This window comes from Chelon labrosus (genome assembly GCF_963514085.1).
Source record: "Chelon labrosus genome assembly, chromosome: 11".
In the NCBI taxonomy this organism is placed as follows: Eukaryota; Metazoa; Chordata; class Actinopteri; order Mugiliformes; family Mugilidae; genus Chelon; species Chelon labrosus.
In genome coordinates, this window is record NC_140344.1 from 13,059,512 (window position 1) to 13,075,980 (window position 16,469).

Below are 16,469 nucleotides of genomic sequence, written 5' to 3' on the forward strand. Positions count from 1 at the left end.
AGGGTCGAAAATAGGGCATTTCATGGTCAGGAAGCGTGCTGGGCTAGTTTTGTGCTGCAACGAAAACAGTGTTCTCACTGTCAACCCGCCCCTGAATATATTAATAAGATATTTATAAGACTGAATAATCTTCCCTCTGACGGCTTTTCTATGGTACTGTATCTGCACAATGGCGTATTGTTTTTCATTCAAATGCATTTTCACACGCTTTCTCACTGCCTCTAAATGTGCACCAGACAGCTGTAACTTCGCCCATTGCTTTCTTAAAAACCCCTGCAGCATGAACACAATCTGTTCAGTCAATATTCTGCACATGACTTAAATGTCACCACGATTTTGAAGACTGGTGTCGTAACCAGTACCATCAGTGCAGAGACAGCAGCAAATTATTACCGCACCGCTCAGACAATAAGAAAATAATTCTTGCAGGTAATGTTTGAAATTAATCAATATGGAGGCAAAGATAAATAAATAAAAAGCACAACGGGGAAATAACGCCACACATAGACCTTGTCAGTAAAATAAATATCTTAAACAAATTGTGAAATAATTTTGAAATGACTATATCACATCTACATTAAATCAGAAGTCATCTACAGGGAAAACAAGTTAAAAGTTGAAACCATCCATGAGGGATAATAACACAAAATCAAGCAGTATATACCCTAAGTGATTGACACTGTGTTTACTAGTGTGAAATTCAGTATTATCCTGTTTTCCATCAAGCTGTTGTAACACTGACTAACCAATGCAGACACCACAACAGAAAACTTAAACATGCAAACTGATGCAGCCACCGTCTCATCCACTAATGGGAGTAGGAAACTCAGATAATGGGCATAGGAAAGTAAGCAGACTGACCTGTCTGTGGGGGGAGGAGGCTGCAGGAGGTGCTGATGCTCTGACTCAGAACCTCGACCTCCGGTTTGGGCTCCGGGCTCAGAGGGACAGACAGGAAGTGGTTGAGGTTGATTGGATGAGTCTGACTCTGAGCCAGGCAGGGCAGGCTGCGGCGAGACGGCTTCAGGCTCTTCTCCTTCAGGATCTCGCTGATGCTGGTGTGCATGCCTGAGAACAAAGCGACAGAGGAAATGTGCATCTCATTACACAGGTCACTCGAAGTACAGAAAGCAAAAAACTGAAGTCGTTTTTTTTTGCCGAGTTTGTACAGTAGAGTAACAAATAAAAAAAAATGTATATTTCTAAAACATGCACAACACTAAGTTCCTATACTTGACGTGTAAAACATAAATGGAAAACAGACTTTATTAATATTATCATCACAATATGTCTATAGTGAAAAAGACTGACTGTCATGCTGTGAATAGTCACTAAGGTGAGGGGCCATGCGATAGTTTAGTCTTTATACTTTGTGGAATATTTAGGTGTTGGTCTGCACTCTAACTTATCTAAAGTAAAATGACACTCAGTGAAAATGGTCCTTCATCATTGTAGAAGTCTGACACCACCTCTTTCAGCAGCAAAGCTCCTACATCCTATCTACTGTGCATTTCCTCTCCTACGTCTCCTAACTTTTCAATGTTTTGTGTCACGACATTAATAATATACTAACTTAACCCCAGACAAACTCAACTGTCACTTCATTTGTAAGTAAGAATGCTGTACGAACATGTCTGGTTTTCATCAAATATGTAAGAGTTGAGGAGAGCTACAAGGAGTCCTGCAGTGACATCTGTGAGAATAAGTGTACAGGTTGTGTGTTTTCTGTGTGTCTATTGTTCCGATCGACTAAACCTACATATGTCTACAGCTCCATCTGATCTCATACAGGGACTGAGAGATGCTCTGTACAATGCCATCACAGAGATGAAGTCCCTGACAGAGTACATTAAGCTCTTAAGATGAAGGTTATCCTCCTAGACAACAAAAAGACGAGGAGTTCAAGACGGCCATAAAAAAAAGCAAGTTTCCTGTAAAGCCTCTTTACAGACCCCCCAAAACAGAGAAGGTGCTTCAGAGGGGTAAAGAGCAGTTGGGAAGCTCTCCAAGCAAAAGGAGATGAAAGTTGGAGGAGGAGACTGCAGGAGGCGGACAAGGAGGAAAAAAAAAGATCTGTGAAAAAATGTTTAAAATGGAAAATTAACTAAAGAAAAGCAATGTTTGAAGAACAGTACGTCTTGAAGAACAGTCAGCTTCAGGTACACTGCCTCAGCTGATTGCTTTACTTACTAAGAGCTTGTTTCAGACTGCTTAAAAGTTTGATTGTAGCTAAATTTGTAGACATTTCGGTAAATTCATTACACATTATTAACATGCACATTTCATTGAGGCGTAATTTGCATTTAAAAACTGAACAACAAAAAAGTGAAGTAGATAGTTTTAGAGGAGATTTTTTTGTTCACTAACACAGACATCAGTAGTGTGGTTAGAACCACCTGTATCAACGTATGAACAAAGCTGCAGTGTTTCATCCATTATACCTCAGTAAACGATACTAAAATAGGTGGTTGAGAAGGAGGCTGGCGTGATTAAAATAGTTATGTTAACAAATGGCACAGTCACAAATATTCATTAATTCATTCATCTTCTGTAACCGCTTGTCCTGTGAAGGATCGTGGGGACGCTGGAGCCTATCCCAGCTGTCATTGGACGAAAGGCAGGGCGAACACACGTGCCCACCTACGGCCAATTTAGAATCACCAATAAGCCTAACCAGCATGTCTTTGGACAGTGGGAGGAAGCTGGAGCACCCGGAGAGAACAGAGGAAGAACATGCAAACTCCACACAGAAAGGCCCAGTCGGCCCATGGATTCGAACCCGGAACCATCTTGCTGTGAGGCATCAGTGCTAACCACCACTCCACTGTGCCGCCCCGTCACAAATATATTGGCTGTAAAGTCAGTGAGTATGACTGGATGTTAACAGATCTTGCAGCTAGACAGATGATGAATAAGTGTTAAGAACGTATAAAAATAGCTGTGCACCACACAAGGTTAATTATGACGTTGCAAGTATTCAGCCTGTGAGTAACAGCTGTATGACGCAGGTCTGAAGGCCTCTAAAATCAGAAAAAAATAACCCTGGTGATGTAGTTTGTGTTATATCAGCAGGAGTGGTAGGTATAACTACATCCTACTGAGTTACAATATTGAAAATAATTGAGTTTTTGGACCTTGATCAATATGAATATCTCAGCCTGTGCTGCAGTACTTTTGACTATGCTGTTTTATATCTGACTGTTGTGAGTCAGCCAGAGTTTTAACTCTGGAATAAAGCAGCTGAAGCCCATTTGCTAATACAAGTTCAACTGCAGCACTTTAATGTAACACTACATTCACAAATATTTATGTATTTATTCTATGGCTACATGCAGTATATTTTCCATATTCAAGAAAATATGCAGTACACACTGGCAGAAAGAAGTCAAATATGAATACTAATAACATACAGAAGACACACTGTACACCCATAATAATCTTTTTAAGATTGATTTTCATATTGAGGTCTACCATACTAGTAGTAATAGCTGTATTTACATAAAATGATTAACAACACAATAATTAAACAAATAAATTAAGTTAAATTAAAATAAGAAAACCCATTGCTAGTACGTAATAGGACCAGCACACTAACAGAATTCAATATACTACTGGACCATTAATGGTCATTTCTTCTTTCTTTCTGCAGCACAATAACAGGATGATGATGATGGGGCTAACAGACAAACAATACTGCAGTAATAAGACAGATTTTTTAAAGGACCAATGTGTAAGAGGTAGTGGTGAGTCTAGTGGTGAGAGTGCAAACTGCAACCAAATGAATAACACTCCTTCATTCATTCATCTTCTGTAACCGCTTATTCCTGTGAAGGGTCGTGGGGTCTGCTGTCATTGGGCGAGAAGTCGCCAGGTTGCGAGTCTATCGCAGGGCTAACACAGAGAGACAGACAACCATTCACACTCACATGCACACCTACGGCCAATTTAGAATCAATGAGCATGTCTTTGGACAGTGGGAGGAAGCTGGAGTACCCAGACACAGGGAGAACATGCAAACTCCACGCAGAAAGGCCCAGTCCGCCCATGGATTCGAACCCGGGACCTTCTCGCTGTGAGGCATCAGTGCTAATCACCTCGCCACTGTGCCGCCATAACACTCCTTCACTCAACTCTAAAAACGCTCTATCCTCTCTAGTACCAATAGTGTATTTGGTTTGTCCATTCTGGGTTACCATAGAAATATGACATGGCGGCCTTCGTAGAAAAGAATCTGCTCTCTTTGTAGATGTAAAGGACTCATTCAAAGTTAAAGGTCATTAAAAGCTCTAATAAAAACACAATCATGAATATCTTATTATGTTTCTCCTCAACGATGCCTTTAAAGCCTGAACACTGAACATTTAAATCTTTGTAATTCTTCACTTCATCCGGTGTCTGACTGTCTTTCTTTGACTTTAGTAACCACCTTTCTTTTTGTTAAAATACATAAGACAATGGTTCAGCAATAAGGAAAGCTCAACTAATAAGCATTTCTATTTAGCAACCAATATGACATCTCTGTGGCCATAACCATTCTCATGCGCTACCACCATTTGTAGCCAGCAGCTAAAGCACAACAGGACGTGATGATAGCTATGCACAGTTTGCCCTTTCTCTCTCAAAATGCCACAAAGCTATGTAATGCTAAATTATGTCAAGGTCTATGAACTTAAACTTGGCATAGTTTTTAAGTTTGTTCATTATTAGAGAAGAAACCTGGTAAAACATGATGTATCGTGCAGTTTTCCTTGCAGTGCATCAGTGAATTTAACATTTGCAATAACACGCTTCAGAAAGAAGGAAAAAAAACAGATACACCTCTTATAGTATATCATGTGAAAAACAAATGCTCAAAAAACCTGGGAGTTCACAACAAGCTCTAAAAGATCTGGTCTAAGCACAAACAAAATACTCTGTCTGAACACCAGAGAGTCTTGATGGGGTACGAAGAGTCACTCAGGGTCAGCTGTGATGTGAAATCACACAAGTTCACTGCTCTAATCTGGTTTTAATTGGTTGCTGCTCATGTCATGTCCAGCAACATAGCTACTGAGGATTTATTCAGTATCTGTAAGGGCTTCTTGGAACTGGATCAATACCGGGGAATAAAAGTCAGAGGATCTGAGCGTCTGCCCTCATTCCAACTGTTGTGTTTTATTAAGTGGTAGACAACTTTGTGGAAGTGAAAAACTAAATCACTGGATAATTACCTCTTAAATAAAAGCAGCAGCTGTCAGCATATAACACAAGTTCAACCTCAGCACTTTAATATGACACTTCATTTACTGGCACTGTATTTATGTATTTATTCTGTGGCTATATCCAATATTGCATATTTAGGAATACATGTGGAGGCAGTAAAATATGAATGAGAACAGCATGTTAAGATCTACCAGACTTGTGGTGGTAGCATGTTTACAAAAAATAACTGCCTTTACCGTATTATTATTTGTATTTTGTGATTTCTTTTTTTTTTTTTTTTTTCACCTATACGCCATCATATCCTGCAACAACAACAGCAACAACAACAACAAAAACTCAATCCAGGATTTAACAGAACCAGCACTAACTGACATTGAGGGAGTGGAAAAAGGGAGGGAGGGAGAAATCACTTCAAGTCATCAACCGGTCCATCCATTTAGGGGCTACAGTGTTGGCAATAATGTGTGTCCTTCATAGAGGAGTGCATTAAAACCATCAGCACTCCCCCTCTATCAAATCCCTCACTTCAGTGGCTCAAGATCAGCAGCACGATGGTGCATCACAGAGCTGAACTACAAACATTGACATTGCTACTGGAACCAATTTCTCAGAGATACATAGCAATAGTCTGCATTCTCATTAGCATGTCATTGTCTTATTAACCATTACAGGTCATTTTCAGGGTTCTTAAAGCAAGAACAGAGCAGTATGGTGATGATGGTGATGATGATGATGATGATGATGATGATGCTGATGGGGCTAACAGACTGTTGAAACGACGATGTGATGATGAATTGAAAAGGGAACCTCAGAGGTTAATAACGATAATGAATGTCCAGCAATAGAAGGAGGACGTTGGACCCGACCTTCACACCAGGCAGCAGCTTCTGTGCCGCAGCTCCTGACATACATACATATACATGAAATAAAGGCACCCTCTCTAAATGGGAACGTGACTTACGTTCACCTCCAGTGAGGAATTCTCTCAACGACCTTCCCGAAACGTTCAGCTGAAACATGAATTGATAATCCGCTCCTTGCACCCAGAGGGTCTGCGCTGCAGGCTGCGCAATAACTCATTTTAATGACATTGATCTCAATGGGATTCCCCAGTGCTGTTGGGTGAGAACGGTGCCAGCCGAAGATGCTCGCTCGCAGACCCAGGGGAACCACAAGTCATGCTGTTTACTTCCTGCACAGCCCCACACATATGAAAAGAATAAAAGTCGTGAGCCCCACTGCATGTACAATGAATAACTAAGAAAGAAAATAAATGGATGTGCATGAAAGCAAATTTATTCTTGCAGCTAGAATCCACTCTGCTCAAGACATTGGTTTTTAAAAATAGTTTGAAAATAAAAATCTTTCAAATATAAAGGCCTGATTAGTCACTGCAAATTACAACCACTAAAGCATCTATTTGTCTTTTTGTCATGTAATTTGTCTTCAGGCTCATAACAGTTGATTTCCCAGTGCTTTCATTTCACAGCCAACATACACACAGTGTTCTTCCCTGCTGGTTTTCATATTTCAGGCAATTTTATTAAATCCAATATTTTAAATCAACATCAAGCTGCAGCTTGTTAAACAATTATTCTGTGAGGAGGCATACCGTGCCAACTACATCTGCAGTAATGCTGCAGAAACCAGATATTTTATAGTCCAGCAAATACTTAGCAGCTGCAATAAGCTTTGCTTTATGACTGAGAAGTAAATCAGTGAGCGTCCACTGAGGTGTCTAGGCTCCTAAAGTGTCATAATTTCCTGTTCACTGCGGATTAGACTGAATTATGGATGTATTCTTATTAAATATACCTGTCTAGTTAAGTGATCTCTATGTCACCACTGGGCTTATCAAAAAAGAATGTCTCTTGAGTTGTAGCTACAAATATTATCAGAAATGCACATTTAACGGCCCAGGTAATCCCAGCAGACGACAAAGCTCAACATGTCTGAGATGATGCATTAGCACAGAGGAAGCTAATGGGTCTGTAGGGGCACGGGTTAGCTGTCCCAGGAGGGACCTCAAGTTTAAAATAGAAGAATTGGACGGGGTTGGTGTTGTGTGAAATTGCTTCCATGGAAATTTCAGAACATTTCAGGAGAAAGAAGAAAAAACTCTGGTCACATCAGACTCACCTCAGACTATGATAATAGTTATCTGACAATCGCTGCTTCGTTCCAAAGCTGTGGCCTCGTTTTCTCATGCAGCCAGACTGTGAACTCTGCCCCACTGTCAGAGCAGTTGTGCAGTACCGTCTGAAGACAGTCCATTGTGGAAGTCTATATAAATATATAAAGGGTTCATCTAATGTGAAATCCTGCATTTAATCTCGCTGTGCTCTGGCTAAAACTGGTTTATGAGGAGAAAGTTAATCCCGCGCGTGTGTTTGCACGGACTGTACGTGCACGTGTTTGTGGTATGGACGTCACTGAGAGTCCAGGGGAAAAGGACACTGTTGCTGTGAGGTGATGCGGTTAAAAAACACCTCTGAATTTTCTCTGCCTCAGCATTACACAGGTTCTTGATGGCAGTCTCACAAACACCCACTCAGGCTCATCTGACATGGAGCTGGACGAGCTTCAGGAAAGGTTGTGATCTGGGATTTGGATTTCTCTTGTGCAGCTTGGCTTGTCCATGACGGTGTTCTGATAACAGATTAAAAGGATTTTTTTGATCAGTGCGTTTGTGGGGTTATAACATTGTATACATTTGTATACTGTAGGCAACAATAAACTCCGTTCTGCATACTAGCTTATAAATGTGAGTGTGTGTGTGTGAGATAAATATGTAAATGAAGAACTGAGGTTGTTTATCAGTTCATTATACCCCCCTTGATTATTTCTGTCAGAATTTGAAATGTCTGGCATCTCTCTGGTGTTGTCACAGCACTACCACTCGAAGTGTCTGCGTGCCAATGCAGCCAATCTACTCTGAGCCAGCTGGAGGAACAAACATTTAATTTAAAAAAACGTCAAGGATGTTATGATCAGTAACAAGCTGTCACATTTTAGAAGGAGCAAAACAGTGCTGTGAAACCGAGGTAGAGACTGTACGAGAATGCTGCTTTTAGTCACATTTCTCCCATTCGGCGCGAAAGACCTGAAGCGACCACACACACACACACACACACATAGTTTATCTGCAAGAGGCAAGAAAGTAGCACAAAGTGAATTCAGGTCAGTGGGTTGTTTCCCATCATGCCTCTATGTTCCCTCTTTCTATACCTTCAATTATTCATCTGTGTTCAGCCCATAGCACTCTGAGCATCGCAGCTTTTAACTGAGGAACATTGAGCATCAGGACCATTTCAAACACAACACTTTTTTTGTTTCCATCTACCCCTTGAAGAGATCATTTTAGGGTATCCCTGCTATAAAAGAGTGGTCAAAGAAGAAAAACAAAATACTGCACCAAAGGTTCAGAGAAGCAGGTCAAAATCATTGTTGTGGTGCGTTAATAAAAACTGTCCCATGGAGGCAGAAGTGGTGTTACGTTGAGGTCCCGTGTGCCATCCCTAGAGAAATCAGCATTTTTATTGTCGTCATTATCAGTTACTTATTTGCTTCTATTGTTGCTGCAAATGTATTCAATTAGTGCAGCCTATCGTGTTTCGTATTTTAATTGCAGAATAAAACTGCCTGATAATGTAGCCTAAGCGCGCTCTCTGCTAGCAAGTGGCAACACCGATTTGTGACCTCCTGAGAGTTTTGCAGGTTATATTTAAGTCTGTGTGATTCTTCACTTCAGCCTGCGCCTGACTAGCTTGGTTTAGCTCCAGCAGACATCGTTCTTAGAGGAAAAATATATGAGAGACTTTTTCAGCAACAAGAACAGCTTGTCTGAGAAGTGTAGTCATTTAGCAGGGGCTGCCAGAAACATAATCCAGGACCTAACGTTAAAGTTGCTCCAAAGCAAGTGGTCACAGCACAAATGCAGCCACCACTGTACCACAAACAGCGTGCATCACCAAATTTAAGATTTTCAGTGAAACTCTTCAGGGAATGAACGGATTTACCTCTGCTAATAAGCGTCTAGTGAGTGAAAAACAAATGTGCATTGAGACCGCTCATCTGTGGGTTAACAGTGGCTGCTCTGAGTGCAGACAAAATACTCAAGTCAAGTATATGGTGGGGAATCTACAAAGAGTCCTTCAGGATGAGCCGTGAAGAGCTTCAGTCACATTAAGGGTTTATTCAGTATCTGTAATGTTCTGTACAGGTTCACACAAAAACCCACTGTTTGTGCCCAGTGTCAGGTGTGATCGCTGAAGTGTTTAATTAAACGGTGCTAGACAGGACAAACTGGCCACGGTAGAGCATCTCGCATCATGATGATACTCAGCGTCATTTCCAGTGGACACAAGCATGGAGACAGGAGATGTGTCTGAACACAGTGTCCCAGCTCGTTGCCAATTCTTGAACCACCCAATGGGCTGCGACGGTGAGACCTTGCCGTGAAACAACAACACAAACGTGATTATTGGCAGGGCTGGCGTTTTTCTCAACGTTGCATATGTGCCTTTGAGAGCTGACATGTTAATCTTACAGACTACGAAAAGGCACGACCACTCTCCTGGTGACTAGAAGACATGAATGGAAATGATAATGAATGTTCTGTCCAACTCACTTTAATTCGTAGCTATATTTGGGTTTGTAGGAATCACCTAAGTTAACAAATTCATTCACCTTTTAACTGACATGTCTTCCTAGAGACTGGTTTCACACAGACCTTGAATCAGTTGCCAAATTGTGGCGACAGATTAATGAAGTTGTATTTTATAGAAGAGGTGACGTCAAATAAGTGTACAAAACATATGAATCGGTGTACGATGTTTTTTCTTCACAAAGTATGAGGAGCCACGGAAGTCAGAACCAACAAAACTGGAGTGCAGCAGGACACAGCCTTGACATATGTGCGAAAACCTGGGAAAATTATTCCACGGTGCGCTCCTCATCTCAGTCTTCCAGATTATGAGAAACGAACACTAAAGCACGGCTTAGTCCCTGAGGCCTCTGTGTCCTCATGGTATTTAAGGCTGCCCTAACTTGGAGCTTCGGCGGTTTAATGCGAGAAGTCTTTTTCTACTTCACAGAGAACCGTAGAAACACGTAACACCCTCAGATAGACGGTTTAATTCAGCCGGCTCATGAAAAGGACTGACCAAGAAATTCAAGCCGGAGACGATTTACTGAGGAGATTCCACTCAGTTCTTTATCAAGTCCTGACACTAAAGTGTGGTAGATAGTGGCCACTTTTATACTAGTCATATAAAAACATCTTCAATAGTCTTAATAGCTTTTAGCCAATACCAAGTAATAAGAGCTTCATTTGATGTGTAGTGCTGTCCATGCCGCTGGTACCAGCGTCACAGTGTTATGTTGTTTCAGTTTTTTTTTTTTTTTTTTAGCTCTAATAACAGATTGGCATGAATCTAGAGTGTCGTCATTAAAATTAAGTGAGCTGATAATTTCACGATAGTCTTGTTGTTGCATTAAAACTGTGCTGGCCCACCTTTAAACACTAAATGTCCACTCCCTTGCTTATCTTCCAGGACGCCATCGAGGCTAGATGGAGGCGAGGCTAACAGCCTCTCCTACAGAAACATTCTCTAAGCATTTAAAGCGCGTTTCATCCTCCTCCTGGCAGCATATCAAAGAACATATACACATGGAGCTAAGTTCACATGGAGTGCTAAGAGCGGCATTTAGCAGCCGCTTAATATTCACCTCACATTTTGTGTCTCAATGATTTGTATTTGAAACTAGAGACGGCGACCGATTTCATGGAAAAGGATTGCACCAGCAAAATACTGAAAAAGTGGGAATTTGACTTTAATCCACTTAAATTAGTGTCGTCTTTATCTGACACAATCTGACACCATATACACTATATTACCAAAAGTATTCGCTCACCCATTCAAATGATCAGAATCAGGTGTTCTAATCACTTGGCCTGGCCCCAGGTGTATAAATTCAAGCACTCAGGCATGCAGACTGTGAAACAAGACATTTGTGAAAGAATGGGCCGCTCTCAGGAGCTCAGTGAATTCCAGCGTGGAACTGTCATAGGATGCCACTTGTGCAACAAATCCAGTCGTGAAATTTCCTCGCTCCTAAATATTCCACAGTCAACTGTCAGCTCTATTATAACAAAATGGAAGCGTTTGGGAAAAACAGCAACTCAGCCACGAAGTGGTAGGCCACGTAAAGTGACGGAGAGGGGTCAGCGGATGCTGAAGCGCATAGTGCAAAGAGGTCGCCGACTTTCTGCACAGTCAATTGCTACAGAGCTACAAACTTCATGTGACCTTCAGATTAGCCCAAGTACAGTACGCAGAGAGCTTCATGGAATGGGTTTCCATGGCCGAGCAGCTGCAGCCAAGCCACACATCACCAAGTGCAATGCAAGGCGTCGGATGCAATGGTGTAAAGCACGCCGCCACTGGCCTCTAGAGCAGTGGAGACGCGTTCTCTGGAGTGATGAATCACGCTTTTCCATCTGGCAATCTGATGGACGAGTCTGGGTTTGGAGGTTGCCAGGAGAACGGTACATTTCAGATTGCATTGTGCCAACTGTGAAATTTGGTGGAGGAGGAATTATGGTATGGGGTTGTTTTTCAGGAGCTGGGCTTGGCCCCTTAGTTCCAGTGAAAGGAACATTGAATGCTTCAGGATACCAAAACATTTTGGACAATTCCATGCTCCCAACCTTGTGGGAACAGTTTGGAGCGGGCCCCTTCCTCTTCCAACATGACTGTGCACCAGTGCACAAAGCAAGGTCCATAAAGACGTGGATGACAGAGTCTGGTGTGGATGAACTTGACTGGCCTGCACAGAGTCCTGACCTGAACCCGATAGAACACCTTTGGGATGAATTAGAGCGGAGACTGAGAGCCAGGCCTTCTCGACCAACATCAGTGTGTGACCTCACCAATGCGCTTTTGGAAGAATGGTCAAAAATTCCTATAAACACTCTCCTCAACCTTGTGGACAGTCTTCCCAGAAGAGTTGAAGCTGTAATAGCTGCAAAAGGTGGACCGACATCATATTGAATTCTATGAGTTAGGAATGGGATGGCACTTCAGTTCATAGAATGAGTAAAGGCAGGTGAGCGAATACTTTTGGTAATATAGTGTATATGATAGAGTACGTTGGATGAAGAGGTATGCAACAACTACAGCTGATAACCTTAAATCAGCATAAAAACTAATATATCAGTGATACCACGACTGCAGCTTCTTCACTTGTTCTACTAATGTGGGATTTTGTGGAGAAAAGAAATTATTATTTGATTTGTAACGGAGCCCTGCGATAGACTGGCGACCTTTTCCAGGGCATACACCGCCTCTCGCCTGATGACAGCTGGGATAGGCTCCAGCTCCTCCGCCACCCTTCACAGGACAAGCGGTTACAGAAGATGAATGAATGATTTGTAAGGGATGCAATGGAGAACATTATGTCCACCTTCCTAATATTGTGTAGGTCTCTCTTGTGCCTCCAAAACAGTTCTGACTCAACAGAGAATGGACATGGCTCTTCTGAGGGTGTCCTGTGGTGTCTGGTAACAGAATATTGTTAGTGGGGGTCCTTTGGGTCCTATGGGTTGAGGGAAGTGGATCAGGCTTGTTTCAGTGCATCCCACAGATACTTGATCAGTTTGGGACCTAGTGAGTTTGGAGGCCAGGTCAACACATTGTGCTGTTTTTTTTTTTGTTTTTTTTTTTGATGGTTCAGCCATCAAGGAATGTCATTGCTATGGGGTTGGGGTGTCTGGTCTGGTCTAGGTGGGTGGTACATGTCTTAGGGCGTATTCACACCAGGAAGGTCCGTTAGTTCACTTGCTTTGGTCCGGACCAATTTTTTTTTTCTTTTTTTTTTTTTTTAGTGCGGTTCGCTTTCACACTGTGATTAATTGCAACCGGACCAGAATTTATAAACAAAAACACATGTGCTAAGGTCGTTCAGCCATTGGCTGGTAAACGTATAGGCGGGGTAAAGAAGGAAGCCAAATGTCCCACGTAAATAGGCTACAATGGAGACTTTGCGTACTGTAGGTCTACTTGTTATTATGCTAGCAATATGGTTTATAAACTGAGCGCTGGAATCCCCTCTCTCTCATTTGTTTACTAAAAATCTTATATACTTCTGCATTTTTATGTGTTTTCTCCAGCATTTGAGATATCTGGACATCTGCCCAGATATCTAGGAGGTAGCGTGTCTCCTCAGAGCTCGGTTAAGCCACGGCTCATCTCTACCTAACCTACCTGCGTTTGTTTGCTTCACGTGTCTCTCTCTGTTGTGTGTGTCACTGGGCTATCCTACATTTCCCATAACTAGTGCAGTGCCCGTCGGAAGTATGTATTCCTATAGTGGGAGCTGAAGAAGATTTTTCAGTTGTGACCATTGTCGTGACCCATGTCTCCTCCCCACAAAGACACCTGCCCAGTTTCAAATCAGCGTGCCACAGACAGACAGACACAAACTCACCAAATAAGTTAAAAGAAATTCTTGATTTATAGATAGATGATCAAATCACTCATGTTTTGTCTGTAAACTGTAAAATAACGTTGAGTCTCCGTTGCCATGGTTACCATCTAGCGTTTGAGCCAGCGCAATAATTTAGAACTGTCATCAGTTAGAGTGGAGAAAATCTATTTTACCGATATATTTTACATTTCTTATCCAAACAACGTCAAACTTAGCAGTGCACATCTTCGTGCCCGTAGCGAGACACCTGCCCAGTTTCAAATCAATCGGGCCAACGGTTCGCGACATATGCGTGCCACAGACAGACAGACACACAGACGCTTCTTGATAGATGCGCGAAAACTACGGGAGCTCGTCAAATCCAAAAAGGTAGATTTTTTCAACTTGGGTCGGATCGAGGTCGGGCTGCTTTCACACCATAAAGGAACCGCACCAGGGTTCGGTAGGAACCGCTCCGAGACCACCTCCTCAGCTGGGTCTCGGTCCGCTTGTTTGGTCCGCACCAGAGTTCGAGTGATTGTATTCACACCAGTCAAAAAGGTCCGAACCAAGCAAGGAAACGAACTTGAGTTCGTTTTAATCGAACTAAACAAGGCAGGTGTGAATACACCCTAAATAACATCCACATGAATGCCAGGTCCAAATGTTTCCCAGCAGAACATTGAATTGTCACAAGATGGTGAATGTTATTTACTTCTCCTGTCAGTGGTTTTAATATTGTGGCCGATCAGTGTATATTTACAGAGTTAGCTGAACAGGTTATTGATACAGTGTTATTTTCTTAGATACCAAAGTGTTACAGCACTGAACACTTTGGTTGTATTTATGTGAACAACTGATAAAAAAAACACTATTCTACTTTACATTAACTAAAATATTAAATGATTTGCTCCGCAGACACTGTTGTCTATTGTCTGTCTGTCACGTGTCTGCAGAGCCAGACATCCTGACCGTGAACACACCTCAGAGCAGATGGCAGGTTTTACCACCGGTTTATGAAGTTCAGGACCCCATTACACAATCCTGGCACAACCTCTGGGTTTCATCATTTGAGGAGATTAAACATCTTCCTTCTCTTTCAATCTGTATATGTCCCCTGTCCTTTACTATCTTCTTAAGCCCACTGATTGTTTGCGATTCCTACCACGTCAGAGGATTTTCTGCAAAGCCTGTGTTGTGTCGTTGCGCATACACACCTCCTGAGGGAAGGAGAAGGCAAATTTCATTGTCTTCAATATTAAAGTTGTCACAAGATAGTCAACAGAAGCTGTGAGTTTTACAGACACGGATAAGTATCCTTGGGTCCCAGCAGAACTTCTTCCTGGACTGTTTTCATAACCTAGCAACAAAACAATCACTCACTATTTAAAGACTGTGAAAGTGTTAAAGCTGGTAACTGCCAGACCAGACACACACACACACAGAACAAAGGAGCCTCTTTGTTTTGTCGTTTTGGAAAACTGCTTGTTTTTTCTCAGCACGCACAAATTCGATAAAAAAGCACCTTTTACACATCATGGTCGACTCACCGTTACATAAAACCGATGCCTGCCTAATATCTTACAGTAGCCAGTTTAAATATATACTGTAACCAACAGATTAGATAGCTCTGCCCAAATCTGTCATGAAATTAATGTCTCTATCTATAAAACCATCTGCCTGCTTGCATAACAGGACAGGTGGCCTGCCTCGGACTGTGCAAGCAAAGGTTTACACACACAACTCTATACACACACACACACACACACACACACACACACACATAAAACACAGTCTAATGGAGGACAGTCCAAACAACTAAGGTATTCCACAAGGAAAATAAGCAGAACATAGCTTGATATAAAATGTAGATTCTCTATGAACTATAATAGAAGTTGGCTCGTTGCTGAATGCTGCCTAAGAATTGCAGAATAATACGAGAAGAAACATGAACAAAGCTCAAATCTAAGGTTGCAGATCCGGGTTATGTATATATTTTGAAATACCTAAAGCAAGAATTTCATGCTGAGCGTTCAAGGTGTCAGTTTCAACAACTTTCATCAACGTGCTGCTGATAAATCTGAGCTAATGATCAGTCTGCCAAGGAACTTTGAAATTCACTCAGATCCTGAGAAGTAACATCGGATGATTCATCTTGTTTTGATGTCCACATGCAGATTATTTTACAGTCTCATAATCATCTCCTTTTCTTCAACCGAAAATGCCCTTTCACCTGCAGCTCAGCCTTTTATCTCCCCCATGAACGATCTTGTATTGACTTCCAGGAGAATTTAAAATCCATTTTCAGGTTGTACTGATTCCCTCCAGTATACAGTGATAATGGCTCGGCTCCAGCTTTCACCCCAAACACAAAGCTCTCAAATGGTGAACAAGCATTTTCAGCTCTGAGCCTTTTTAAAAGCTCTCATAAAGTGTTGATTGTGTTTGAGGAAGGGCAGTATAATTTACAAATTTTGCCTCGGCAAGACTTTGCGAGCCAAATTCACCCCCTTTGCTTTCATTTTAATGGTGCACTTAGCGACTGAATTATCGAGCCGGGCCCTGGGGCCCTCAGTCAGACTCTTAACATAAATCTGATATCATCTGCTGATTTGTGTTTCTTCAGGAAGTCAGGAAGTAGTTTATTCTGAGCGAAGATTTTTTTTCTGAAATAATAATAATCACTGAATGGTAAACAACTCTATAAACCAGAATAAAAATGTAATAGATTATCATAAAAACTAAATGTAGACACATTATGGGTCCATCTGTTACAATCCATAAGGAGCACATACGTC

General features: G+C 41.7%; 1 protein-coding gene across 3 annotated transcripts in view; it reads right to left on the bottom strand.

The window, feature by feature from the left end:
• ano3 (anoctamin 3) overlaps positions 1–16,469 on the bottom strand; it is a gene marked incomplete at its 5' end in the record, with an annotated part of 46,250 nt that overhangs the window by 19,588 nt on the left and 10,193 nt on the right. For all 3 annotated transcript variants that reach the window (XM_084554803.1, XM_084554805.1, XM_084554804.1), the window contains one exon: positions 862–1,068. In XM_084554803.1, the coding sequence (XP_084410929.1) occupies positions 862–1,068 (207 nt within the window). The remainder of the gene's footprint in view (positions 1–861; positions 1,069–16,469) is intronic.